This window comes from Bubalus kerabau, chromosome 17, assembly GCF_029407905.1.
Source record: "Bubalus kerabau isolate K-KA32 ecotype Philippines breed swamp buffalo chromosome 17, PCC_UOA_SB_1v2, whole genome shotgun sequence".
In the NCBI taxonomy this organism is placed as follows: Eukaryota; Metazoa; Chordata; class Mammalia; order Artiodactyla; family Bovidae; genus Bubalus; species Bubalus kerabau.
Window position 1 is genome coordinate 61281163 of NC_073640.1, and position 17121 is coordinate 61298283.

At 43.7% G+C, this 17121-nt stretch overlaps 1 protein-coding gene across 4 annotated transcripts in view; it reads left to right on the forward strand.

The window, feature by feature from the left end:
* The first annotated feature begins 15042 nt into the window (after positions 1-15042).
* ZNF350 (zinc finger protein 350) overlaps positions 15043-17121 on the forward strand; it is a 39736-nt gene continuing 37657 nt past the window's right edge. For 3 of the 4 annotated variants that reach the window (XM_055552941.1, XM_055552942.1, XM_055552943.1), the window contains exons 1-2: positions 15043-15306; positions 16001-16158. In XM_055552941.1, coding sequence (XP_055408916.1) covers positions 16114-16158 — 45 coding nt within the window. In that variant the 5' untranslated portion in view covers positions 15043-15306; positions 16001-16113. The remainder of the gene's footprint in view (positions 15307-16000; positions 16159-17121) is intronic. The other variant, XM_055552944.1, reaches the window with a different exon arrangement.

A 17121-nucleotide genomic window follows, 5' to 3' on the forward strand; every position in this document is an offset into this window, starting at 1 on the left:
TACCACAAAGTCAGGGCTCAAGGTTCATCAATGAAACATACCAGAGAGGGGCCCTGTGGATGCAGCGAATGTGGGAAGGCTTTTGCCCACTTGTTAATCCATGTTAAATATAAATGAAATCACAGGTAGTCTCTTTGGGGAAGTGTGTAGCAAGTTGCAGGCCCTCAAGAAATAGTATGCAGAGAAGAATTGCAATGCAAAGAATGTGGTATTATCTTTATGATTACAGCATATTTTATATTGATGGAAAAATGTACGAAACAACTCAGGTAAAACCAGCGTTCTTCAGCGTTACTGGTTGGGGCATAGACTTGGATTACCATGATAGTGAATGGCTTGCCTTGGAAACGAACAGAGATCATTCTGTCTTTTTTGAGATTGCATCCAAATACTGCATTTCGGACTCTCTTGTTGACTATGATGGCTGCTTCATTTCTTCTAAGGGATTCCTGCCCACAGTAGTAGATATAATGTTCATCTGAATTAAATTCACCCATTCCAGTCCATCTTAGTTCGCTGATTCCTAGAATGTCGACGTTCACTCTTGCCGTCTCCTGTTTGACCACTTCCAATTTGCTTTGATTCATGGACCCAACATTCCAGGTTTCTATGCAATATTGCTCTTTACAGCATCGGACCTTGCTTCTATCACCAGTCACATCCACATTGTGGATACTGGGTATTGTTTTTGCTTTGGCTCCATCCCTTCATTCTTTGTGGAGTAGCATACCCACTGATCACCAGTAGCATATTGGGCACCTACCGACCTGGGGAGTGCATCTTTCAGTGTCCTATCTTTTTGCCTTTTCATACTGTTCATGGGGTTCTCAAAGCAAGAATACTGAAGTGGTTTGCCATTCCCTTCTCCAGTGGACCACATTCTGTCAGACCTCTCCACCATGACCGGTCCGTCTTGGGTGGCCCCAAACAGCATGGCTTAGTTTCATTGAGTTAGACAAGGCTGTGGTCTGTGTGATCAGATTGGCTAGTTTTCTGTGATTGTGGTTTAGGTCTGATGCCCTATCTCAGTGCCTACCATCTTACTTGGGTTTCTCTTACCTTGGATGTGGGGTATCTCTTCACAACTGCTCCAGCAAAGCGCAGCCTCTGCTCCTTACCTTGGACATGGGGTATCTCCTCTTGGCCACTGCCCCTGACCTCGGATGTGGGGTAGCTCCTCTCGGCTGCACTTCAGTTGAACAGTTCTATGAAGACCTACAAACCCTTCTAGGGTTTGTAGGTCTTCATAGAACTGAAGATGTCCTTTTCATTATAGGGGACTAGAATGCAAAAGTAGGAAGTCAAGAAACACCTGGAGTAACAGGCAAATTTAGCCTTGTAATATGGAACGAAGCAGGGCAAAGGCTAACAGAGTTCTTCCAAGAGAAGGCACTGGTCATAACTAACACCCTCTTCCAAAAATACAAGAGAAGACTCTACACATCAGATCAGATCAGATCATATCAGATCAGTTGCTCAGTCGTGTCCAACTCTTTGCGACCCCATGAATCGCAGCACGCCAGGCCTCCCTGTCCAACACCAACTCCCGGAGTTCACCGAGACTCACGTCCATCGAATCAGTGATGCCATCCAGCCATCTCATCCTCTGTCGTCCCCTTCTCCTCTTGCCCCCAATCCCTCCCAGCATCAGAGTCTTTTCCAATGAGTCAACTCTTCGCATGAAGTGACCAAAGTACTGGAGTTTCAGCTTTAGCATCATTCCTTCCAAAGAAATCCCAGGGCTGATCTCCTTCAGAATGGACTGGTTGGATCTCCTTGCAGTCCAAGAGACTCTCAAGAGTCTTCTCCAACACCACAGTTCAAAAGCATCAATTCCTTGGCGCTCAGCCTTCTTCACAGTCCAACTCTCACATCCATACATGACCACAGGAAAAACCATAGGCTTGACTAGACGGACCTTTGTTGGCAAAGTAATGTCTCTGCTTTTGAATATGCTATCTAGGTTGGTCATACCTTTCCTTCCAAGGAGTAAGCGTCTTTTAATTTCATGGCTGCAGTCACCATCTGCAGTGATTTTGGAGCCCAGAAAAATAAAGTCTGACACTGTTTCCACTGTTTCCCCATCTATTTCCCATGAAGTGGTGGGACCAGATGCCATGATCTTCGTTTTCTTAATGTTGAGCTTTAAGCCAGATGGTCGACACTGAAATCAGATGGATTATATTCTTTGCAGCCAACGATGGAGAAGCTCTATACAGTCAGCAAAAACAAGACCAAGAGTAGACTGTGGCTCAAATCACGAACCCCTTATTGCCACATTCAGACTGAAATTGAAGAAAGTGGAGAAAACCACTAGACCATTCAGGTATGACATAAATCAAATCCCTTATGACTATACAGTGGAAGTGAGAAATAGATTTAAGGGACTAGATCTGATAAAGTGCCTGATGAACTATGGATGGAGGTAAATGCAATTGTACAGGAGACAGGAATCAAGACCATCCCCAAGAAAAAGAAATGCAAAAAGGAAAATTGCTGTCTGAAGAGGCCTTACAAATAGCTGTGAAAAGCAAAGGAGAAAAGGAAGGATATACCCATTTGAATACAGAGTTCCAAAGAATAGCAAGGAGAGAAAAGAAAGCCTTCCTCAGCAATCAATGCAAAGAAATAGAGGAAAACAATAGAATGGGAAAGACTAGAGATCTCTTCAAGAAAATTAGAGATACCAAGGGAACATTTCATGCAAAGATGGGCTCAATAAAGGACAGAAATGGTAGGGACCTAACCGAATCAGAAGATATTAAGAGGTGGCAAGAACACACAGAAGAACTGTACAAAAAAGATCTTCACGACCCAGATAATCATGATGGTGTGATCACTGACCTAGAGCCAGACATCCTGGAATGGAAGTCAAGTGGGCCTTAGGAAGCATCACTACAAACAAAGCTAGTGGAGGTGATGGAATTCCAGTTGAGCTATTCCAAATCCTGAAAGATGATGCTGTGAAAGTGCTGCACTCAATATGCCAGCAACTTTGGAAAACTCAGCAGTGGCCACAGGACTGGAAAAGGTCAGTTTTCATTCCAATCGCAAAGAAAGGCAATGCCAAAGAATGCTCAAATTACTGCACGATTGCACTCGTCTCACACACTAGTAAAGTGATTCTTAAAATTCTCCAAGCCAGGCTTCAGCAATACGTGAACTGTGAACTTCCAGATGTTCAAGCTGGATTTAGAAAAGGCAGAGGAACCAGAGATCAAATTGCCAACATCCACTGGATCATAGAAAAAGCAAGAGAGTTCCAGAAAAACATCTATTTCTGCTTGATTGACTATGGCAAAGCCTTTGACTGTGTGGATCACAATGAACTGTGGAAAAATCTGAAAGAGATGGGCATACCAGATCACCTGACCTGCCTCTTGAGAAACCTATATGCAGTTCAGGAAGCAACAGTTAGAACTGGACATGGAACAACAGACTGGTGCCAAATAGGAAAAGGAGTACATCAAGGCTGTATATTGTCACCCTGTTTATTTAACTTATATGCAGAGTACATCATGAGAAATGCTGGGCTGGATGAAGCACAAGCTGGAATCAAGACTGCCAGGAGAAATATCAATAACCTCAGATATGCAGATGACACCACTCTTATGGCAGAAAGTGAAGAGAAACTAAAAAGCCTCCTGGTGAAAGTGAAAAAGGAGAGTGAAAAAGTTGGCTTAAAGCTCAACATTCAGAAAACTAAGATCATGGCATCTGGTCCCATCACTTCATGGGAAATAGATGGGGAAACAATGGAAACAGTGGCTGACTTTATTTTTGGGGGCTCCAAAATCACTGCAGATGGTTATTTCAGCCATGAAATTAAAAGATGCTTACTCCTTGGAAGGAAAGTTATGACCAACCTAGACAGAATATTAAAAAGCAGAGACATTACTTTGTCAACAAAGGTCCATCTAGTCAAGGCTGTGGTTTTTCCAGTGGTCATGTATGGATGTGAGAGTTGGACTATAAAGAAAGCTAAGTGCTGAAGAATTGATGCTTTTGAACTGTGGTGTTGGTGAAGACTCTTGAGAGTCCCTTGGACTGCAGGGAGAGCCAACCAGTCCATCCTAAAGGAGATCAGTCCTGGGTGTTCATTGGAAGGACGGATGTTGAAGTTGAAACTCCAATACTTTGGCCACCTGATGCGAAGAGCTGACTCATTGGAAAAGACCCCGATGCAGGGAAAGATTGAGGGCAGAAGGAGAAGGGGACAACAGAGGATGAGATGGTTGGATGGCATCACTGACTCAATGGACATGGGTTTGGGTAGACTCCAGGAGTTGGTGATGGACAGGGAGGCCTGGCGTGCTGCGGTTCATGGGGTTGCAAAGAGTTGGACACGACGGAGTGACTGAACTGAACTGAAAACCAGCCTTGGTGAAAATATTTTAGGACATTTTATGTCCAAAAAATATACTGAGATAAAACCTATGTAGTGTGAAAGTCTAGAAAAGCCGTCAGTGGGAATAGACCAGATCATATGTGTTCATCATGAATCACAGGTGAGTGAATATTTCTATAATTAGAAATTAATAGAAATACAACTGTGGGGAAGCCTTTGCCCAGAAATAACATTTCAACAGATGTCAGTTAACTCTGGAGAAATACTTTACTATGGCGATAAATATGGCAAGATTTGAGTAACATTACCACATCATTTGTCAGGAAATCTGGGCAGAAACCCATTCAATATCATGGGCTTTAACAAAATATCTGATAACAATGAAGGAAAGTAGCCTTGCGGAAAGGATAAAGAAAAGTATTATGTCATAAGTCTAAACTTAAGGGATGATACACCTCACAAGCCCCAAGAGAAAGGATAATTTCAACCATATTTCTAGTTGTCTTGCCATTGATCTTATACATTTTAAGTAGTAGTAGTTAGTGTTGTCACTGCTGCTGCTGCTAAGTCGCTTCAGTCGTGTCCGACTCTGTGCGACCCCATAGACGGCAGCCCACTAGGCTTCCCCGTCCCTGGGATTCTCCAGGCAAGAACACTGGAGTGGGTTGCCATTTCCTTCTCCAATGCATGAAAGTGAAAAGTCAAAGTGAAGTCGCTCAGTCGTGTCCCAGATTGAATTCTAATGTATACAGTGCAGGAGTGTTCAATGACCATTTTATTATTTAACTTTCACATTTCTTTGGTTCTAAATTTGTGTTATTTCAAAGTATTTGAAGTACTTCAAAATGAAACACTGTATTAATTTCATAAGTACTACTCCATGTATTTGGATGTATTTAGCCAAATTCATTAAGAAGAGATGGCAAGAATACACAGAACTGCACAAAAAAGATCTTCATGACCCAGATAATCACGATGGTGTGATCACTGACCTAGAGCCAGACATCCTGGAATGTGAAGTCAAGTGGGCCTTAGAAAGCATCACTATGAACAAAGCTAGTGGAGATGATGGAATTCCAGTTGAGCTATTCCAAATCCTGAAAGATGATGCTGTGAAAGTGCTGCACTCAATATGCCAGCAACTTTGGAAAACTCAGCAGTGGCCACAGGACTGGAAAAGGTCAGTTTTCATTCCAATCCCAAAGAAAGGCAATGCCAAAGAATGCTCAAACTACCGCACAATTGCACTCATCTCACACGCTAGTAAAGTAATGCTCAAAATTCTTCAAGCCAGGCTTCAGCAATATGTGAACCGTGAACTTCCTGATGTTCAAGCTGGTTTTAGAAAAGGCAGAGGAACCAGAGATCAAATTGCCACCATCCGCTGGATCACAGAAAAAGCAAGAGAATTCCAGAAAAACATCTATTTCTGCTTTAGTGACTATGCCAAAGCCTTTGACTGTGTGGATCACAATAAACTGTGGAAAATTCTGAAAGAGATGGGAATACCAGACCACATGATCTGCCTCTTGAGAAATTTGTATGCAGGTCAGGAAGCAACAGTTAGATCTGGACATGGAACAACAGACTGGTTCCAAATAGCAAAAGGAGTTTGTCAAGGTATATTGTCACCCTGTTTATTTAACTTATATGCAGAGTACATCATGAGAAACGCTGGACTGTTAGAAACACAAGCTGGAATCAAGATTGCCGGGAGAAATATCAATAACCTCAGGTATGCAGATGACACCACCCTTATGGCAGCAAGTGAAGAGGAACTCAAAAGCTTCTTGATGAAAGTGAAAGTGGAGACTGAAAAAGTTGGCTTAAAGCTCAACATTCAGAAAACGAAGATCATGGCATCTGGTCCCACCACTTCATGGGAAATAGATGGGGAAACAGTGGAAACAGTGTCAGACTTAATTTTCCTGGGCTCCAAAATCACTACAGATGGTGACTGCAGCCATGAAATTAAAAGATGCTTACTCCTTGGAAGGAAAGTTATGACCAACCTAGATAGCATATTCAAAAGCAGAGACATTACTTTGCCAACAAAGGTTCGTCTAGTCGAGGCTATGGTTTTTCCTGTGGTCATGTATGGACGTGAGAGTTGGGCTGTGAAGAAGGCTGAGCGCCGAAGAATTGATGCTTTTGAACTGTGGTGTTGGAGAAGACTCTTGAGAGTCCCTTGGACTGCAATGAGATTCAACTAGTCCATTCTGAAGGAGATCAGCCCTGAGATTTCTTTGGAGGGAATGATGCTGAAGCTGAAACTCCAGTACTTTGGCCACCTCATGCAAAGAGTTGACTCATTGGAAAAGACTCTGATGCTGGGAGGGATTGGGGGCAGGAGGAGAAGGAGACGACAGAGGATGAGATGGCTGGATGGCATCACTGACTTGATGGGCGTGAGTCTGAGTGAACTCCGGGAGTTGGTGATGGACAGGGAGGCCTGGCGTGCTGCGATTCATGGGGTCGCAAAGAGTCGGACACGACTGAGCGACTGATCTGATCTGATAAGTAGCATTTGGGGGTTTATAAAATTAATATAAATGTGATATTTTTATAATTTTGAATTTTGAGGTAAGTTTAAAATTACAAAAATTGAAATATTCCAGAGATTTTCTAAATGCTTTTCAGCCCACTCTTCCCAAAGCTAAAATGTTATATAAGCACACAGTTAACCATAAACAGAGGAAACTGAAATTGTTACAGTGCTATTAACTACAATTGGGTTGATCGTGCCAGTTTTACCATGCACTCAGTTTTGTTTGATTTTTATATATCACTTCAAGAAACAATCATATATGTAGGTTTATATAACCAACAACACAGTAAAAATTCAGAATGCTTTGTCAACACAAACTCCCTCATTGTACATGCTCATAGTCACAACCTTTCCCTGACCCTTGGCATCACAGATCTTTTTGCAGCTATGTTTTTTCATTTAGAGAATATTAGAAAAATAGAATTGTTTAGCATATATCCTTTTGAGTTTGACCTTGTGAAATAATAGAAAATTGACCTGCTGGTCTGTGCTACCAGTTTCTGGCACAGAGCTCCAGAACCCTTGTAAATTCTACATAATGAGAGCATCTGGAATGTCTCTTATGCTATTGATGTGGCTGTGGGTGGCCTCCTGGATAGGGGCTGGTCACCAGAAAGATCAAGCCATGATTAGAAGTTTGAAATTTTCAGCCCACTTCCCATCCTCCAGAGAGCAGAGAAGGTCTAAAAACGGAGTGACTAATTGATCATGCCTATGTAAGGAAGCCTCCTGCTGCTGCTGCTGCTGCTAAGTCGCTTCAGTCGTGTCCGACTCTATGCGACCCCATAGACGGCAGCCCACCAGGCTCCCCCATCCCTGGGATTCTCTAGGCAAGAATACTGGAGTGGGTTGCCATTTCCTTCTCCAAGGCATGAAAGTGAAAAGTCAAAGTGAAGTCACTCAGTCATGTCCGACTCTTAGCGACCCCATGGACTGCAGCCTACCAGGCTCTTCCATCCATGGGCTTTTCCAGGCAAGAGTACTAGAGTGGGGTGCCATTGCCTTCTCCAAGGAAGCCTCTATAAAGTCCCAATAGTGTGTGCTTTGGAGAGCTTCTAGATGGATGAACACATACAGGCCTGGGGAGAGGAACACACCACAGTGTAGGAGCAGAAGCTCCTGTGCTCAAGGCCCTCCCAGTCCTGTTTTTCTCTTCATTTGGTCATTCATCTGTGTTCTTTACCGTTTCCTTTAATAAACTGAGTTCTGTGAGCTTTTCAGCAAGCTGTGCCGTGCTAAGTCGCTTCAGTCATGTCTGACTCTTTGCAACCCCCTGGAGTGTCGCAAAGTTCATGGACCCCACTGACAGGCTGTCTGTGGGATTCTCCAGGCAAGGATTCTGGAGTGGGTTACCGTGCCCTCCTCCAGGGAAATCTTCCTGAGCCAGGGATTGAACTCGTGTCTCTTAGGTCTCCTGCACTGGCAGGTGGGTTCTTCACCACTAGTGCTGCCTGAGAAGCCCTTTTAGCAAACTAATTGAACCCAAAGCAGAGGTTGTGGAAATCTCAGATTTGTAGCCAAGTCAGACAAGTTGTAGGTAACTTGGGGACCTGCTACTTACAACTGGCACCTGTACTGGGGCAGCAGCATTCTTACAGGACTGAGCCCTTTACTTCTGGGGTCTGGCAATATCTCTGCATAGACAGGGTTATAACTGAGTCAGACTTAAGGACCCAATGGTGTAAAGGAGGTGACAGACATGTCACACGTGTTGCAAGTGTGGCAGTAGTGTGAGTAAAAGAAATACAAGCATAGATTTTTTCCAACATAGACCTCAAGTAAATTCAACCTTTGATACAACCAGAAGCTCTCTGCACATTTTTTTCTTCCACAGAATATCAGACTTCAGGCAAACTGGCTGCACTCAAGGTGTTACTGCCCAAGGGCTCAAGGGCACCATCAACTTGCCAGTTTTGCCCAAACTGATGACCAGAACGCATCTCGTACCACATTGGCCTTGGCAAGGTGCTGGCCTCAGAAGACTTAAGGTGCCTGTGACCTGTGACCATCTCTTGCAAAGAGACGAAGGCAGTGGGGTACCCATATGACATTTCCATGTCTTCCCACCTAGCAAAGTGATAACAGCTGTTAAAGCCATTCCCATCCTAAAGGCCAGAACCTCTCTGAGGTCATGGAGCCATGTGATGTCATAGAACCTGTGCGAAGCCAGAACTCAGGAAACTCACCTAGAGCCCTCAGCAGATACACATCCTCCCGGGCCCTCCAAGTCCCTAGCAATAGCCACAGATGCACTTTGGGGAGAACACATTAGAAGAACTGGTTTCAGACCAGGTTCAGGCTTTGGTAGCTACGGAAGGACTGTTTAGGGGCTCAAGCTGGTGAGCCTGATTCTGGGTAAGAATCCCCAGGGAGGGGTCTATGGACGGTCAGTGAAGAGGGGATGCATGTCAGTGTCCGTATCAGGGGTTTCCTATGGATTGAGACTGAGGAATCTGGGTGTTAGTAATGGGGCCTTTGATTAAGGCTTAAGCTGAAGTGTTTAATCATCAGTGGTTCTGTTGGTCAGGGTTTAGGGTGCATGTGTTAAGCTCTGCAAGACTCAGTAATTGAAAACTGGATGGAAGGTGTGAAACTAATGAGCACGGTTTCTCCCCTAGGGTAGCAATTTAATACCCAGCTCCTGTTCTTGGACAGCAAGGAGATCAAACCAGTGAATCCTAAAGGAAATCAGCCCACTGCTCAGCAGGCTCTTATTGACTTTTAAGAACTGTTTTGGATATCAGTTCTTTATCAGTATAGGGCTTATGGGATGAATGTGTTGAGATTCTTTTGAGAGTCCCCGCCCCCGCACTGTCCCTCCCACCCCCCACCGGCTTTTTTTTTTTTTTTTTTTAGGCCTATGGACCTCTAAGTATTCCAGCATTATTTGCTGAAAAGTCTATCTTTCTCCATTTTGAATAAACTTTTTACCTCTGTGAAACACTTGAGTGTAATTGACTTATGTGGGTCTTCTTGGGATCTCTATTGTATTCCTTTGTTCTGTGTTTTATCCTTTCACCAATACTACTGAAGGTTTATAAATCTTGAAATCTGTTGATGTGAGCTCTATATGTTGGTTCTTTTTGGTCAAATTTTTTTTGCTATTTTCAGTGGAAAAATCTGGCAAATATTACCTTTGTTGTCCCTTTGATAGCCTAGACATGATGTTATTAGAAAGGGACTTCGATTCAGAGGTGTCTTTTCCAATATGGAGAGCCCTTGTTTAATGAGGAAAACAGACTGACCTAAAAGAAGGTCAATATCTCAAATACCTGATCAGTATTCCTCAAAATGAAGACAGGAAAAAGAGAAAAGGGTGAGGAATGGTCACAGAACAAGGGAATTCAGGAAAACATGATGTTTAAAGGCAGTATTCCCTGGGTTGAATCCTGAGACAGAAAGAGGACAGTAGTGGAAAAAGTTGTGAAATCCAAATAGAAACTAATTTAGTTGCGTGTCATAGCAATGTTAATATCTCAATTTGACAAACGTATCATGGTTACATAGGGGCTACCCAGGTGGCTCACTGGGTAAAGAATCTGTCTGCAATGCAAGAGATGCAGGAGGCTTGAGTCTGATCCCTGAGTCAGGAAGATCCCCTGGAGGAGGGCATGACAACCCACCCCAGTGTTCTTGCCTGGAGAATCCCACGGACAGAGGAGCCTAGCAGGATACAGTTCATAGGGCCGTGAAGAGTCAGATGCAACTGAGCACACACACACCAAGGTTATATGAAATATTCACATGAGAGGAAGTCAAATGAAGGTATATATGCATTCTTTGTAGTACTTTGTGGCTTTTGTGTAAATCTAAAGTTTTCTCCAAATAAAAATTTAAAATAGGTATTTGTAGTTGTTGTTCAGTTGCCCAGTCATGTCTGACTCTTTGCGATCCCATGGACTGCAGCACATCAGGCCTCCCTATCTCTCACCATCTCCCAGAGTTTGCCCCAGTTCACGTCCATTGCATCGGTGATGCCATCCTGCCATCTCATCCTCTGGCACTCTCTTCTCCTGTCCTCAATATTTCCCAGCATCAGGGACTTTTCCAGTGAGTCTGCTGTTCACATCAGATGACCATAATACTGGAGCTTCAGCTTCAGCATCAGTCCTTCCAAAGTGTATTCAGGGTTAAATTTCCCTTAATATTGACTGATTTGTTCTCCTTGCAGTCCAAGGGGCTTCCAGGAGTCTTCTCTAGCACCATAGTTTGAAGCTATCAAATTTTTGGTGATCTGCCTTCTCTATGGGCAAGCTCTCACACCCATATGTGACCACTGGGAAGACCACAGCCTTGACTATACGGACCTTTGTCAGCAGAGTAATGTCACTGCTTTTCAAAACAATGTCCAGGTTTGTCATAGCTAAAATAGGTATAATAACTGGACATGGAACAACAGACTGGTTCCAAATAGGAAAAGGAGTACATCAAGGCTGTATATTGTCATCCTGTTTATTTAACTTATATGCAGAGTATATCATGAGAAACGCTGGACTGGAAGAAACACAAGCTGGAATCAGGATTGCCGGGAGAAATATCAATAACCTCAGATATGCAGATGACACCACCCTTATGGCAGAAAGTGAAGAGGAACTAAAAAGCCTCTTGATGAAAGTGAAAGTGGAGACTGAAAAAGTTGGCTTAAAGCTCAACATTCAGAAAACGAAGATCATGGCATCCTCTGAGTGATATGGCTGAAAAGTACATACTGAGAGAAATCTGTCATCATTTCCATCACCCTAGAAAGTTATATTTCCCAGCGCAGAAAAATAAGCAATCATTTATTTGGGACTTGAATGAACAAGCTAATGGACTAATTGGTTTTTTGTCACTGAAGGGAGTAAGCCACTGGAAGACAGTTCTAAAGAACATAGCTGTCTTCTAAATTGTGTGTGATTAGAGACTTAATATAAACAGGGAAAAGCAAAATGAAAGAGGATCCTCAGATAGAAAGGACAGGAATTGCAGTTTCTAAGTTGTTCAGTCATTGAGTCATGTCACCTCTTTGTGACCCCATGGATTGTAGCACGCCAGGCTTCCCTGTCCTTCACTATCTCCCAGAGTTTGCTCAAATTCCTGTCGAGTCAGTGATGCTATCTAACCATCTCATCCTCTGCCTCCCCCTTCTCTTACCCATCTTTCCCAGCATCAGGGTCTTTTCCAATGAGTTGTCTCTCTGCATTGGGTGGCCAAAGTATTGGAGGGTCAGCGTCAGTCCTTCCAATGAATATTCAGGGTTGATTTCCTTTATGATTGACTGGTTTCATGTCTAAGAATGGAGGAAAACATAGGAGATGGGAGGTGACATTCTTAAAGGATGTGGTGAAAAAACTTTGTCTAAAGGGCAAAGCTCTCAAAACTCTTGAAAGCTGCTGCCATTTCAAAAATTCCAGCTTCACTGTTACCTGCTGAACTGAGACGTGCTTTCTCTTCCTTCTCCCTCTTCTGAGAGTAGGGCTCTTGGCCTCTCACTATCCTGAGTGCATGCATGCTAAGTTGATTCAGTCGTGTCCGATTCTTTGTGATCCTACGGACTATAGCTCACCAGGCTCCTCTGTCCATGGAATTCTCCAGGCAAGAATACTGGAGTGAGTTGCCATGCCCTCCTCCAGGGGATTTTCCAGACCCAGGGATTGAACCCAGGACTCCCACATTGCAGGCGGATTCTTTACTGTCTGAGCGACCAGAGAAGCCCTACTTTCCCTTAATTTCCTAACTACCCTGTAGTTATCCACCTATCCAAGTTATAAACATTTGGGTCTTATTCACAGGAAAGGAAATGGAAATTTGCCATGCTGTGGCTGTCTTGGAATTCAATCTGAAATGTTGGGTTATTGGATAATTCACTCCTTCAGATATATTTTAAAGCAACAACACTGTGCAAGACACTGTACTCCACACCGAAGATAAATCAGAAACCAACACGGGCAAGGGAATACCCCTTATGGATCTTACAGAATAGTGAAGAAGAGACAGTCAATAGATACGATGTCACCAAGTGATAAGTCCTTTGAAGAAAAAGCCTAGTAATAATAATTTATTGGGTGTCCCAGGGGGAAAGTGAAAGTTGCTCAGTCGTGTCTGATGTTACTGGAGTGGGTAGCCTTTCCCTTCTCCAGGGGATTTTCCCAACCCAGGAATCAAACCCAGGTCTCCCACATTGTGAGCGGATTCTTTACCAACTGAGCCACACGGGAAGACAGAGAATACTGGAGTGGGTAGCCTATCCCTTCTCCAGGGGATCTTCCCGACCCAGGAATGGAACCGGGGTCTCTTGCATTGCAGGTGGATGCTTAACCAACTGAGCTATCAGGGAAGCTCCAGGTTGAGCTAGTGGTAAAGAACCCACCTGCCAATACAGGAGACATGCTGCTGCTGCTGCTAAGTCGCTTCAGTCGTGTCCTACTCTGTGTGACCCCATAGCCGGCAGCCCACCAGGCTCCCCCGTCCCTGGGATTCTCCAAGCAAGAACACTGGAGTGGGTTGCCATTTCCTTTTCCAATGCATGAAAGTGAAAAGTGAAAGTGAAGTCGCTCAGTCGTGTCTGACTCTTAGCGACCCCATGGACAGTAGCCTACCAGGCTCCTCTGTCCATGGGATTTTCCAGGCAAGAGTACTGGAGTGGGGTGCCATTGCCTTCTCCGGCAGGAGACATGAAACTCCAGTTAAATCCCTGGGTGGGGAAAATCTCCTGGAGGAGAGCAAAGCAACCCACTCCAGTATTCTTGCATGGAGAATCCCATGGACAGAGGAGCCTGGAGATCTAAAGTCCATAGGATCGCAAGCAGTGGGACTCCACTGAAGTGACTTAGCACACATATGCATGCTTTAGTAATAATAGGGAAGGCTCTCCACCCCAAGCTTTTCTGGATACGATTTGAGTCAACACTGAAGTACTAAAGGAAGTCCCCCATCATAATATTGGTAACTAGAGAATATTCCTGGACTGTTTCTTTTAACCATGGCCTGGTGTCACAACAGCCTGATTCACACTTAATTTTCACATTCTTTGCCGTAAATCTTGGGTTACTGTCCCCATCACCACCCTTCTGTTATGGCAGGATGGATTCAGGTTGAGCTTTTCCCATTGACTCCACACCATTAATGGCCTCACTCCTGGTGGCCTTTTCCTGAGCCCCAACCCCCAGTCACAACGTGGGTAGCCCCTGCCACTCTTTTCCCTCGTTAATGGCCAGCCCCATACTGTAGCAGTTTCTGGAAATCTTTTTTCTCTTCTTAAAATCAGCTTCCTGCAAGCTATTTTCCCTCCGGAAGCTCTCCTTGGAGTCCGTTTACCCAATGTATTTTCTTTTCCCTTTCTGGGAGTGTGTTCTTCGCTGCCAAGCCAACCAGTGAACTCCTACCTCTCTGTAATTTTTTTTTTTATACAAAGTATAAAAATATGGATTTATACAAAATTTATACAATTTACATATATAATTTATACAAATTGTATATTGTATATAATTGTATATAATTTAATTATATACAATTTATACAAAATACGGATAATATATGCCGAGGCCATATTTACTTCCATGACTAGCCTTCTGAAAGCACCTTGCTATGCTAAGTCACTTCAGTCGTTTCCGACTCTGTGCGACCCCATAGACGGCAGCCCACCAGGCTCCCCCTCCCTGGGATTCTCCAAGCAAGAACACTGGAGTGGGCTGCCATTTCCTTCTCCAATGCATGAAAGTGAAAAGTGAAAGTGAAGTCGCTCAGTCGACTGACTCTTAGCGACCCCATGGATTGCAGCCTAACAGGCTCCTCCGTCCGTGGGATTTTCCAAGCAAGAGTACTGGAGTGGGGTGCCATTGCCTTCTCCGCTGAAAGCACCTTAGCCGGCATTATTTTTGCCTCATGAAGCTTGAGACTGAAAACGTACCTATTTTCTGCAAGAGTCGAAATGTGAGGAAATGAGAGAATTTTAGTGGCTCCTCACCCTCCAGGCCATCCCAGCTCCTGGCCTCCAAATCCATCCCTGGGCTTTCCGTACGTCAGATGTGCCAACATGGCCGCTCCCTTGGCCGGTGGGGGCGGGGTGGGGGGGGGTGCGTTGTGATCTGGGCGCAGACATATTGCCTGTCTAGGACGTAACGGAAGTTGGTTCGTCGGCTCCAGTGACAGCTCAGATCCACCTCGGCATCCGTAGACAGGTCTAGACTTCAAAGCAGTTCACCGAAGTAGGAGGGCGTTTAGGTTCCCGTCGGTCTGGGGAAAACCTGTTTAGTGTGTGATTTTTGTCCCTGGATTCCACCCCCCCCCTTTTTTTTTGTCGTCACAGTAGTGGTATTGTTTCGCCCAGGGTGATACGTGGACTTGGTGCTGTCTGGACCCCTGGGATTATCTCCAGAGGGCAGAGGCATACGGCAGAAGTGCCGAGGTGGTTATATGTAAGGGGAACCAGGTGGGTACTGGATTTGGGAACCAGACGCGGAGTTTGTCTGTGGTTTGCGTTGGGGGTGTCCTGGGGGTCAGTATGATTAGATTCTGTAGAGATCAGTGCTCTTCTTCCAGTTTTCAAGGCTTGGGGTTCTGTGGATCACTCCGATTGCATGGTGTACAGGTGGCATTGACGACGATCGCAGTGTCCGATTCAGATTGGGGATTTAATTCGGGGCTCAGTGATGGCGGGGTGTGCCTGGGTCATCTCATGAGGATGTCTGTACCAGGTTTCCGGTTCATAAAAAAGCGACAGAAGACCGTACATCCCAGGGCAATAGTTCCAAACCATCTATATTTTATCTTTTGTGTACGTGTGTTTTCTTTTTAAATTTATTGAAGTATAATTGGTTTACATAATTGTGAATTTCTACTGTATAGCAAGGTGATTCAGATATATATACACATTCTCTTTAATATTCTTTTTCATTATGATTTATGACAGGACATTGAATATAGCTCCTGTGATATACTGTAGGACCTTGGTTATCCTGGTGTTTAGCTTTTAATCGAGAAGTTGTCTATAGAAGGAGAGACTGAGTCAGCAATGCCAATCTGTCTTATATTGTCTGTGCGGCTTTTGCACTGCAAAAATAGAGTATATCGTGACAGAGACATTTTGGCTTGCAAATTTGAAAATCCGTGTGTACTTTTTGCAGAAAATATTGGTCAACACTTGCAGTCACCTCCTAATAACGATATAGTGCAACAGCACCATTACTTTGGAGAAGGAAATGGCAACCTGCTCCAGTATTCTTGCCAGGAGAATTCCATGGACAGAGGAGCCTCGCAGCCTACAGTCCCTGGGATGCAAAAAGTAGGACACGACTGAGCAACTAACACACACCGTTACTTACCTCCCTGACATACGTGAAAACTTTGTTCTTTGCTAACAGAATCTTCATTTTGCTTAATTATCTGGCAAGGTGCCTTCTGGCAAGGTCATCCATATCCCAATTTATTGGGAAGTCCTGACTGGTCTTAGTCAATCATGTGGTTTGAGTTCCTATTGCTAGTGATTGAGTTAGTACTAAGAAAAGAGCTTATGTATATGGGGCGGTTCTAACCAGCTATGTATGTAGAAATGTGCTTTGGGGTTTCTAGAGAAGCATTTTTTTCTTTTAAAGAAGTAAGGCCTTGGATCTCTTTTCTCATGTTGATAATGATATTGTTGAAAAATTTTGGCCCAGTTTTCTAATGTTAACTTATTCTTTCAGGTTTTCTTTATGGTGTTGTAATTATTCATTCCTCATCATTATTATAGTTTTGCCTGTCTTCAACTGTATATATTTTTATACCACATCTTCCTTATCTGTTCATCTATTGATGGACACTTGGGTTGCATCTGTGTCTTGGCTATTGTAAGTAGTTCTGCTATGAACATTGGGATGCCTAAAGCTTTTCAAATTAGAGTTTTCTCCACATCATGCACTTTTTTTTAATGTCAGGCTCAATATTTGTGAGACTCAGTTATGTTCTTGCACATAGATGTACTCCCTCTCCACCCCCGCCGTGTAACAGGATTATGCAAATATATAAATATCCACATAGCAAATATTTTGTGGTTTGTATGCCACCATTCTCTCATGTATAAGTCTTTATTTTTGTTTTATTATCCTTGAAAGATGTAAAAGGTATTCTTAGCATGAAAGCTGAGCAAAGACTGTTGTTTTTCCATAGCATTCTATTGTTTGACTATATGATTTTCCGACTACTTATGAAATTTGTGTTGCTTGCATTTCGGTTCATTATGAATAATGTTACTATGGAGATTCATGAC